This window comes from Leucopleurus acutus (assembly GCF_964270905.1).
Source record: "Leucopleurus acutus genome assembly, chromosome: 14".
NCBI lineage: Eukaryota > Metazoa > Chordata > Mammalia > Artiodactyla > Delphinidae > Leucopleurus > Leucopleurus acutus.
The window spans coordinates 63559813-63572186 of NC_139156.1; the positions used below are offsets into that span (position 1 = coordinate 63559813).

Genomic DNA, 12374 nt, shown 5'->3' on the forward strand with positions numbered 1-12374 from the left:
TTTAAATGAAGACTAGTTGTAGTAGTACTGCTTTATATCTAGGAGTATTTTATTTTATTTTTAATTTATTTTTTATTGAAGTATAGTTGATTTACAATGTTGTGTTAATTTCTGCTGTATAGCAAAGTGACTCAGTTATACACACATATACATTCTTCCTTATATTTTTTTCATTATGGTTTATCCCAGGATATTGAACATAGTTCCCTGTGCTATACAGTAGGACCTTGTTGTTTATCCATTCTGTATGTTACATGTTGCATCTACTAACCCCAAACTCCCAGTCTATCCCTCCCCCACTCCCCCTCCCCCTCGGCAGCAACAGGTCTGTTCTCTGTATGTGAGTCTGTTTTTGTCTCGTAGATAGTTTCATTTGTGTCATATTTTATATGCCACATATAAGCGATATAATATGGTATTTCTCTTTCTCTTTCTGACTTACTTCACTTAGTATGATAATCTCTGGTTGCATCCATGTTGCTGCAAATGGCATTCTTTCTTTTTTATGGCTGAGTAGTATTCCATTGTATATATGTACCACATATTCCTTATCCATTCATCTGTTGATGGACATTTAGGTTGTTTCCATGTCTTGGCTATTGTGAATAGTGCTGCTGTGAACATAGGGGTGCATCTAGGAGTATTTTAATCAACAAATAAACTCTGCTCATTTCAAAGTAACAATCCCATAGCAAAATGATATACAAAGCTTATAGATATTCAGGTTTAAAAATCAAAACCACTGTAGCTTTTATGTTTTTCTAAATAGGGTTCTGAAGCTGATTTGAAAGAAAAAAATGAAATAATTGCCCGACTAGAAGAAAAAACCAATAAAATTACTGCAGCCATGAGGCAGCTGGAACAAAGGTACAGCATTTCCAGTCTTAGTTTCTTTTTTCCTTTCTTTACCCCCCTTTTCTTTATTCAACTCTGACACCTGCCACAAAGACCATTAGGAAAATTTAGATTAGGAATTTTTTTTAAAGCCCAGCAGAATTTTGCCTTTTTTGTTTTGGTTGTTGCATGGAATCAAGTTGCTTTATATTAGCCTGATTCATTTGAACTTGCCATTTTGTAGATTTTTAAGAAAGGCCTAATATCGGCAGTTTCATTTGGTTCAATGTATTACATAAAACAAATACACAAACAAAAACCTCGAAAAAGTGAAAAACGAACAAAATCCATGGTGGAATTATCCCTGATTGATTTCCATGCATATTGATTGTCATATCCCTTGTCATTCACCATCCCTTTATGTGAAATCAAGCTTTCTGAGTTGGCAGTTTAGTTGTGTTTCTTTGAGCTAGGACCCTCAGCCTAACCCAGGAAATAATTTTGTTTAAATTGAATTGTTTTATATTGGCATTTTTCACTTTTATTGTTGGAAAGTGTAATGTATTTCCATTGACCTGTCATGTTGGTGTCAACATATGTCTTATCATTGCTTTCTTTGAATCTACTTATGAAAAACATAACTATTAATGCTTTATTGACATGAATATTCTTTTATTGACATCCTCTTTCTTCTTTTTTCTTTTTTGTTTTCTTTATCCCCATTTTTACATTTTGGACATCTTTATTACCTTTTTCTGTTTTTGATTTCTGTCCATTCCATTATGAAGTGACAATGATTTGTTAACTCAAACTAGAACAATTGCAATGTCATTGGTGAAATGTGCCAGCAGTGACACTCAGGACCAGTACAAGCTGGTCAAAGATATATCTTTCTGAAAACCACTTGTATTCAAACAGACTAAAAGAGAACCAACAATTTTATAATATATTAAATTGAAAAAGAATTTATGCTATTATGTATTGTGAAAGGGTATTAGGAACCCTGTACACTTATTGATCAGCTGCTGTGGTAATACACTGCCATAAAGCAGAGTGGGTGCACTTGGATTTCCAAAAATTCCTCATACCTTGTGCACAAGGGCTTATTTGAGTATTGACCCTTTGAAGGTCAGAATTTTCGAATGCAGTTTTATCTTTTTAGCTACTTTTTGATGGAAAATATAAAAATTGTTTAATAATAAGTTAATCTTTGGTTTCACAATGTGTTGGCACAGACTTTTTTCCCCATTGGCCCACTCTTTGCCTACTAGCTCCTTTACTGATTTTTTACTATGTTTTAAAATAGTTTATAACCCAGAATGGCCATCATCTTATGCTTTAGCTCCTTGATTTTCCAGTTCCCCTTAGCCCTCTTCTGTGATAGCACAACTTCAAGGCCTACCTCACTCTGACTTTTATTTTCATTTCTGTACCCTTAGAGAAAAGCTTGGGTCTCCCATCTCTCCATCTTAATATTTTAAATTTAAATTTAGAGATAACTTGAATGTTACACTTAACTCTCTTTTTTTGGAAGTGGCCTTTATACTTTTGAAATGTGTGAGGGTTGCGCCATTGGCATGGTTTTAAGGAAGAAAAGAAGAGGTAATTTTTTTGGTTAGTTGAATAGAAATTTCTCTTTTGATCCCCTACAAGGACTTAATGTCCCTTGAATACTTGGGAGATGTTTTCTTATAAAAGTAGTGACGTTAAATCTAAGAAATCCTAGATGGCCATAGGAGGCAGGGAGTGGAGCTAAGCACAGGGAGAAGCAATGACTTACAAATAAAAGCAGAAAAAAAGAAATACACATTTTAAGCTAATTTTAAAAATTCAGTGATGAGGAACAAAAATGATCTCTAGAGAATGTTGCCAACTAGTAATAAATTCTTTTGAATCTTAAAACACATATACACACACAAAAAAAACATTGGCATAATTTAGTAAATGTATAAAGATTCTATAGGGAGGACTTGGCTGTTATTTGAAGTAATTGCAGGTCTTTGCTCTTGGCCTTGTAGCACACTTGATTCCTAGCATACACATCCTAGCATAATATATAACAATGTGGCTTCTTCACCTAGTGTAGACATAAGTACTATACTTTCATGGTTTTGTAAAAAGGCAGTAACACACGTATTATACTTTGAAAGTTAACACATTATGCTTTACATAAGTGGTAAAGGCTATATTGCTTTGCATTGTTAATTATGAACAAGAAATAAAGCACATTTGAAGATAGTATTCTGGGTATATTATGTGTTATATTGAAAAAAAAAAATCACAAAACAATTTCTAGACATTGTGTGGCTCTTTCACGTTTGAGTTTGTGAGTTTTCCCCCAAACTTTGTTTTCATTTAGAAATGTTTCTATTTCCCCATTTTTCTTTTATTTGTCTTCTTCACCCTTTTACACCCTAGTTCTAGCCTCAGTTTTACCCAAAGTTGATTTGAATTACACCAGATTGCAGCAAGCAGAGAAGGCGCAAAGGGACACTGAAGATGAGGACAAGAAATATCTACAAGAATGCCAGAGTAAATTCGACGGTCTGCAGAAACAAATCTCCCAAAAGGAGAAACAGCTGTGAGTATATTTGGAAATAAATACTTGTATTAACATAATTTCCCCCTCTTCCCCCCCATTTTTTTGCACATAATGGTAGACAACCTATATTTTTATTTATTTAATGATGCTGGCTAGGTTGTGGAGTTCTCCTTCCAAAAAAGAAAAAAGAAAAAAAAACTAGAAAGCATAATTGTGATAAAACTTATGTTTTTGCTCCCTTTATTGTTTATAGAGTACTTTCAATTGTCTTGCTGTCTTCTTGCTCAAGGAGACTTTTATTCTTTTTGCTGTTGTTCAGCATTAATCTGACGGCCATTATGTTTCTAGATACTGAGTTAATAGGCCTTTGTAACTCAAAGGAGCTTACGTTATGAAAGAAAGTGATATTTTCTGAAAACATTTTTATTAGTACTTCATATGATAGATCTATATATTACCAGCTAGGAAAGATGTCAGTATATGTCACTGAGTTGAAAAAAATAAGTTGCAGACAGTATGCTAAGTATTATCCCATTTTTTATAAAATTAAAACTGTGTATGTGTGTATTTACATATACATAGAAAAGAGTTTAAAGAATACAGATTCTGGAAAATGGTTATCTCAAGGGAGTGATGGTAAATTGACAGGGGTATTTTACTTTTTACTTTATAAACATCAGTATTTTTTCCCCAATAAATATGTACCACTTTGTTATTAAAGAAAACAGCAAAACAACAATAGAAAATAAAGAGTTATATATTGGGTTGGCCAAAAAATTCATTCGTGTTTTTCCATAAGGTGTTCCAGAAAACCCCGAACGAACTTTTTGGCCAACCCAATATTATGTTTAACAGATCATTAACAAGATCACATACCATGTATGATGTGTAACTTGCTAAGCTACCTTTAAATCCATTGAGATGTTTTTAAGTTCTTTTCTATTCTTGATGATTTTCTGTCTAGTAGTTCTATCAGTTATCAAGAGAGTATTTGTTGAACTATCCCAACTATAATTGTGGATATGTATATTTCTACTTTTAGTTCTATCAGTTTTTGCTTCTTGTATTCTGAGTTCTGTTGTTTGGTGCCTACACATTTAGGATTGCTGTGTCTTCTTGGTGAATTGACCTTTTTATCATTATATAATGTGCATTTTGTCTCTGGTAGTTTTATTTGCTCTGAAGTCTATTTTATCTCATATTAACATAGCCACTCCTGCTTTCTTCGGATTAATGTTTTCATGTAGTAAACAAAAGATTAATGTTTACACTTTCTGTCTTTTTAATTTCAGCCTATTGTGTATCATTATATTTGAAGTAAGTTTCCTATAGTGCATGTTTTTTATCCATTCTGCCAATCTCTCTTTTAAGGATGTATTTAGCCTATTTACATTTAGTATAATTGTTGATATGTTAGAGCTTAAATCTGCTGTTTTGTGTATTTTCATTCCTCTATTCGATTTTTCGTGTCTTCCTATGGGTTACTTGAACATTATTTAGAATTCCCTTTTGATTTATCTATAGTATTTTTTAGTGTATCTCTTGTATAGATTTTTTAAAGTGTTTACTCTAGACATTGTACCATATATCTGCAATTTCTCACCACTGGTATCAACATTTTACTATATCGAGGGAAGTGTGGAAGCCTTACCTCCACTTAGGTCTTTTTACGTTCTCTTTTTTACAATATAATTTGCTTAAATATTTCCTCTATGTAATATTGAGAACCACATCAGACAATGATATAGTTTCTGCTTCAACTATTAAACATAATTTAGAAAACTCTCTATTGTTCTTTCTTCATTCCTGATGCTCCAAGTTTCCTTCTTTGTGTCTGAAGAACTTCATTTAGCCATTCTTCTAAGGTAGGTCTGTTGGCAACAAATTCCCTTAGTTCTCTTTCATCTGAGAATGTCTTGATTTCACCTTATTTCTGAAGGATATTTTCAGAATATCCTTAAAATTCTGAGTTGACAGTTCTTTTCTTTCAGCATTTGAAAAGTGTTGTGCCACTTTCTTTTGGTCTTCGTAGTTTTTTTTTTTTTTTTTTTTTTTGCGGTACGCAGGCCTCTCACTGTTGTGGCCTCTCCCGTTGCGGAACACAGGCTCTGGATGCGCAGGCTCAGCGGCCATGGCTCACGGGCCCAGCCGCTCCGCGGCATGTGGGATCTTCCCAGACCGGTGCACGAACCCGTGTCCCCTGCATCGGCAGGCGGACTCTCAACCACTGTGCCACCAGGGAAGCCCTGGTCTTCGTAGTTTCTGATGAAAGGTAGACTGTCATTTGAATCATTGTTCCTGTAGTTACCCTCCAGATTCTTTCTTTGGATTTATCCTTTTTTGCCTTTGGTCAGCTTCTTGGGTCATTAGGCTTATCTTTGCCAAATTTGAAAAAATTTCAGCTATTATTTCTTCAGATATTTTTTTTTCAGTTCCACCTGCTTTCTCCTCTTCTTCTGGGACTCTGATATCATGAATGTTAGGTCTTTTTTTTTAGTAGTCCCATAGGACCCTGACACTATATATATTTTTTTCGGTCAGTTTTCTTTCTGTTGTTCAGATCGGGCAGTCTCTGTTGTTCTGTTTTGAAATTCATTCATTCTTTCCTCATCATCTTCATTCTCCTATTGAGACCATACAGTGAGATTATTTTATTTTTCAGTTCTAAGATTTCCGTTTGACTCTTCTTCCCTTCCAAAATTTCCTTTCTTCCTTTCAAAACTTCCTATTCATGAATTTGTTTCAAGCATATTCTTTTTTTTTCAGAGGAGTTAAAATATAAACTGTATTTTAAATGATACCCAAGAGTCTAAGTCACTATCTGGGCAGGAGAGGGAATTTCCAGGTAGAGGAAATGACATTTTGGGAGTTTTTTGTTTTTGTTGTTTTAGTTGAACTGTAGGTGATTTACAAAATTGTGTTAGTTTCAGGGGTTCAGCAAAGTGATTCAGTTATATGTACATCTATATATTTTTTCAGATTATTTTCCCTTATAGGTTATTATAGGTAATTACAAAATATTGAGTATACTTCCCTGTGCTAGGCAGTGGGACCTGTTGGTTATCTATTTTATATATAGTAGTGTGTATATGTTAATCCCAAACTACCCCCCTTCCCCTCTGGTAACCATAAGTTTGTTTTCTATGTCTGTGGCTCTATTTCTGTTTTGTAAATAAGTTCATTTATCTAATTTTTTTTTAGATTCTACATGTAAGTGATATCATATGATATTTGTCTTTCTCTGTGTGACTTACTTCACTTACTATGATAATCTCTAAGTCCGTCTGTGTTGCTGCAAATGGCATTTTATGGCTGATTGATATTCCATTGTATAAATATAACACATCTGTATTTACTCATCTGTCGATGAACATTTAGGTTGCTTCCATGTCTTGGCTATTGTAAATAGTGCTGCTGTAAATTGGGGTGCATGTATCTTTTCCAATTACTGTTTTCTGCAGGTATATGCCCAGGAGTGGGATTGCAGGATCATATGGTAGCTCTATTTTTAGGTTTTTTTTTTTTTTTTTGCGGTACGCGGGCCTCTCACTGTTGTGGCCTCTCCCGTTGCGGAGCACAGGCTCCGGACACGCAGGCTCAGTGGCCATGGCTCACGGGCCTAGCCACTCCGCGGCATGTGAGATCTTCCCAGACCAGGGCACGAACCCGTGTCCCCTGCATCGGCAGGCAGACTCTCAACCACTGCGCCACCAGGGAAACCTATTTTTAGTTTTTAAAGGAACCTCCATACTGTTCTCCGTAGTGGTTTTACCAATTTACATACCCACCAACAGTGTAGGAGGGTTCCTCAAGCATATTCTTAGTTGGTCATGGGAACATTTTTATGGTGGCTGCTTTAAAATTCTTATTAGTTAAATCCAACATCTTGAATTATCTGATATGTTGCCATCTGTTGATTTTTCCTGGAATCTGTTGATTTTTCCTGGGTCTTGGTATGACAGGTATTCTTCAACTGCATTCTGGACATTTTGGGAACTATGTTCTGAGACTGCATCTTACTTAAATCTTATGTTTTAGCAGTCCTCTACTGAAACCACACCAGCAGGGGAACGTGGACACTGACTCTTCATACCAAGTGGGGGTAGAAGCCCAGGACCATCCTGGATGGAATGGAGAAGGGTGCCTAACTAGTGGGCAGGGCTTGAAATCTGTGCTTTCCACTCAGTCTCCACTGTGGAGAGGGAGAGTGGTGCCTTGTTACTATCAAGTGGGAGTGGAGTCCATGCTTCCCTCTTGGTTTCTGCTGACACCACCCTGGAGGGGAGTGAGAGAGGTACTTCACTAACCCCAGGCCAGGGTAGAAATCTAGGCTCCCCACTTGGCCTTTGCTGACACTGTGGCGAGGGTGAGAAAAGCCTTGTTACTGATGCATAAGAATAAAGGTCCACGCTCTCCATGTGACTTCCACTAATACCGTAGAGGTGGATGGGGAGAGATACCTCATTACTGCTGGGTGGTGGTAAAAAAGTCCAGGCTCCGCACTTGGCTCTTTCTCTGATACTACAACAGTGGGAATTGGGAGGGATGCCTCATTATTGCCAGGTGAGGGTAGAAACTAGGCTCCCCATTTGGCTTTTGCTGACAGTGGTTGGGGTGGGCATGGTTTTTTCCTCTGGTGTTTTTTTTTTGGAATAGGGCATTTATCGTTGAAAAGGTTTCTATCACGCTAGGCTGCTTCTTCCTAGCTCTTTGGCAGGAGAGAGTAGGCTTTTCTTGGGGCTTTTTTTGTCTGTGCCCATTGCTGTTTGTGGGTTGTGGGCTTCTACATCCAGTCAGAGCTATAAGGAAGGCAAAAAGAAGCCTCAGGGAACTCATCACCGTGTTATTCCTTGAATTCTGGCTGGTCTGCTTTCTTCTCTCCCCCTTTCAAGATATTCTTATGTTTGTTAATATATAATGTCTAGGGATTTTAACTGTACTTAGTTGGAGGGATAGGTAGAAATGTGTTTACTCCACCTTGTTCAGAACCGAATTAAGTTCCTTTTAAATCTACCACAAAAATAACATTTTGAGAAATTGGTATATAGAATAAGGCTTTAGGCCAGGGGGTATTACCTTGGTTGGAAACTTACATCATTTGTAAATTGTGAAACTAAAACTCACATGCGCCCCCCGCCCCCCCCCCCCAAAAAAAACCACCATTTGGCAAACGAACATTTTCTCTTAATTTTAAGACTTTCACAAAAGCACTTTCAGGACTCCCTTGGCAACAGAAATCACAAAGAACATTTAAGTCATCAAGTTTATTAATGGTGCCAAGGGTTTTGTTGTTTAAGTCCCTGTACCCTGCCAAATGGAAAAATGTGAAAAGTAAGACTGGGACACTTTGCCAGTCAATAGAATACAATCTTGAAACTTCAGTACTCTGTGTTACTGAATGACTTTTCTAGAGTTTGACAAAAGGGCAGGTAAGACAAGTCTGATATTAATTCTACAGTGATGCCTCTATTTGATCCCTGCCCAAAGAATGACCCAAATAATGCTCCAGGGACCTGGTCCTTCCCTGTAGGGCTAACCTACTCAATAGGTCTTGGGTACAGCTGTGGAGAGAAGATGTTTGTCCCTGATGAAACTGTGAAAGTAATTTCATTTCTCATTGGGTGCCATTTTGGTAGAGCATAAACATGTTAACAATTTGGAGATCAAGGGGATCCCTCAGAAAAATTGGAACTGTTTCTGTAGAAATAGGCAGTTGGGATTTTGTCCAAGAAAAACAAATTCCATTTTTTCACCTAAAATGGAAATAACTTTTTTTGGTTTCTGATTATGAAAATATTACATGCTGTTGACCAAATGTAAGAAAATATAGAAAAAAGTGAAGAAAATAAAAATGGGATATACCTTTATTTTTCTGGCTGCGCTTGTGGCATGAGGGAACCTTAGTTCCCAACCAGGGATCAAACCCAAGCCCCCTGTAGTGGAAGTGCAGTGTCCTAACCACTGGACCGCCAGGGAATTCCCTGGATACACCTTTTTCTAACATTTTGATGAACATTCTTTTTGGGTATGCATAGATATTTTTTGCTTTTTATCAATAGAAAGAGGATCATGCTACATGCTCTTTAGTATCTTGTTTATTGTATTTACTACGTTATGGACATTGTATCATATCAGTTACTATAGGTCTACACTATCGTATCTCAGTTAACCTAAAGGAATCATTTAGCCTGAAAAATTGTGCTTTATTGTTTGAATTTGCATATCTTTGATTACTAGTAATAGCCTTTTGTATTTCTTTATTTTGTGAATTGCCAGTTCATAGCCTCTAGTTTTTCCTCTGTGGTGTTCAGCTTTTTAATATTTATTTATATAAGAGCTCTTTATGTGTTTATTGTGGGTTTTTCCCATACAGTGAAAATGTTTTCTAAGTTTATAGTTTTTTTGTGTGTGTTTTTAAAAAATTAATTTATTTTTGGCTGCATTGGGTCTTAGTTGCTGCTCACGGGCTTTCTCTAGTTGTGGCTAGTGGGGGCTACTCCTCTTTGCGGTGCGGGGTCTTCTCATTGCGGTGGCTTCTCTTGTTGCGGAGCACGGGCTATAGGCATGCAGGCTTCAGTAGTTGTGGCTCATGGGGTCTAGAGCACAGGCTCAGTAGTTGTGGCATACGGGCTTAGTTGCTCCGCAGCATGTGGGATCTTCCCGGACCAGGGCACGAACCCGTGTCCCCTGCATCGACAGGTGGACTCTCAACCACTGCGCCACCAGGGAAGCCCCTATAGTTTGTTTGTTTGTTTATTTATTTATATCTTTTTTTTGCGGTACGCGGGCCTCTCACTGTTGTGGCCTCTCCCGTTGCGGAGCACAGGCTCCAAACTCGCAGGCTCAGCGGCCATGGCTCACGGGCCCAGCCGCTCCACGGCCCATGGGATCTTCCTGGACCGGGGCATGAACCCATGTCCCCTGCATCGGCAGGCGGACTCTCAACCACTGTGCCACCAGAGAAGCCCTATTTTTAAACTTTGTTCATAGTGGTTTTTTTCATTTAGACGTTTTACATTTTTATATAGTTCTATTTTCCCTTTTTTTTTCCCTTTATGGTTTCTGCCCTTCGTGGTCAACATGTGTTTTGACAATATATTTTAAATAACTTAAAAACAAAATTTTTCCTTTGCTTTTTCTCTCAGTTTTTTCTGATTCTGGATGATGCGGCCACTCAACAATGCACTCACTCTGCACTTTGCTTACTTCTGTGTTAGTAGCATATACCTGTCCCTCTGTATCCCTTTTAAATTTGTGGTGAAATGGTATTTATCAACAATTTGTAAATTCCATTTTGAGGTATCTTGTCTCTTCAATCTTAATTATAAAATCTAAAATTGCTTCACTGAAAATAATTTGGCTGTAGATGGAAATGCTAACTTTATGAGGAAACAAAAGTAATCATATTAACACAAAAAAATAATATAATGTAATACGGTGATATTCTCAATATTATGACATAACATTATAATTAAAAATGTATAGTATTAGGAACTATGGCATTATTAGTATATACCTCACCTGTTACAACTACTTATGATCAATAATTATTGGAATTATTTTGGGGGGTTTCCTAAAATGTAAGAATTTGACTACTTTTGTTTTTCCAGCTAGCACCTGTTGTTTGAATGATGAAATAGAGCTTTCAAATGTGAACTGGCATTTTCAGACAGTGTGAATTTTCCTCTAGTGTCTCCCTTGTCTTAGCTCTGTACTGTAATGGGTCAGCTTCCAACAGTAATCTGCAAAGTAGCACTTGGCACCAGGGCTGATTTTTCTGTTTCTGATGTTGAATTGATTTTGTGGTTGCTGTAATCCTTATATCAGAATAATACTTTTCATTAGTTTGTGGTAAAAATTTTCTCATGGCCCAGAACATGGTTCCATTTCTAAGATATAACCAGTCTTTATAGTATGATGTGCCCTTCCAGGCATTTTCCATGCTTATACAGCATTTATGTATACAGAGTTAATAAACGACAAATTGTCATTTAGCAGGAGGTTTTTGTGATTGACAAATTAACTGAGACTTTGAGATCTGAAAACCCTGTGCTACTGAACTTGTTTTCTAAAAAATATTTGTGAAAGAAACTACCTGAAGAATTGCATTACAAAGGTGAAAGTAATCAACCAAAGAGATGCTGTTAATGAAGAATACATACAACCGTCATGTGAGAAACAATACTGAACTTCTCTGTATTATTTGTCATTCAAGGGTGCAACTGGAAACCGATCTGAAGATTGAGAAGGAATGGAGGCAAACTTTGCAAGAAGATCTTCAAAAGGAGAAAGACACCTTATCTCATCTTAGAAATGAGACCCAGCAAATCCTTAGTCTTAAAAAAGTAAATAATGGTGGTAAAACTTAAAAAATTCTATCTTGATGACAGTTAAGTTATTTAAAAAGAGGATCAAATAATAATTTACTTTTATACCAAGGAAACAGAGTATACTGGTCATCTTTAAAAATATCAGTAAGGAGATTAAATGAATGGAAAATAGCTGATAGTTGATAGAGCAGCTTTTTTTTTTTTTAGAGCAGCTATTTTTTATGAAAAGCTGAAGGATACATTCCTATCCTTTAATTGTATGTATGCAGTGTCTAGTTTGTTTCTTTTAAATTGCATTTTCTGTCTTTTATTGTTTTGAAGGAGTTCCTTCACCTCCAGGATGAAAATCACCAGTTGAAAAAAATATATCACGAACAGGAGCAAGCTCTTCAAGAACTTGGCAACAAACTTAGCGAGTAATTTCTCTTTTTTCCTCCAACTAAGTAGTCATTGACCCTTATTAAGTTATGAGTGTGCCAAACCAAGTAGACAGAAGAGTTTAAATATAAAATAGAAAGATATGAACTATTAAAAACAAAGCCAAACAGCAACTTTAAAGATTAACAAATAAGGGTGTGGATTGGAGAGATTTTTTTAAAAGTTCATTTTAGTAAGTGTTAGCTCTAAACATTTTCCAGTAGATGAAACCTAAGACTCTTGTTTAATTT

At 36.4% G+C, this 12374-nt stretch overlaps 1 protein-coding gene across 5 annotated transcripts in view; it reads left to right on the forward strand.

Annotated features, from left to right (window-relative positions):
* The window catches only part of RUFY2 (RUN and FYVE domain containing 2), a gene marked incomplete at both ends in the record, with an annotated part of 83456 nt that overhangs the window by 30029 nt on the left and 41053 nt on the right, over window positions 1-12374 (forward strand). For 4 of the 5 annotated variants that reach the window (XM_082855130.1, XM_082855127.1, XM_082855128.1 and 1 more), the window contains 4 exons: window positions 770-867; window positions 3296-3415; window positions 11592-11721; window positions 12028-12122. In XM_082855130.1, coding sequence (XP_082711256.1) covers window positions 770-867; window positions 3296-3415; window positions 11592-11721; window positions 12028-12122 — 443 coding nt within the window. Of the gene's footprint in view, window positions 1-769; window positions 868-1622; window positions 1732-3295; window positions 3416-11591; window positions 11722-12027; window positions 12123-12374 lie in introns of those variants that run through there. The other variant, XM_082855131.1, reaches the window with a different exon arrangement.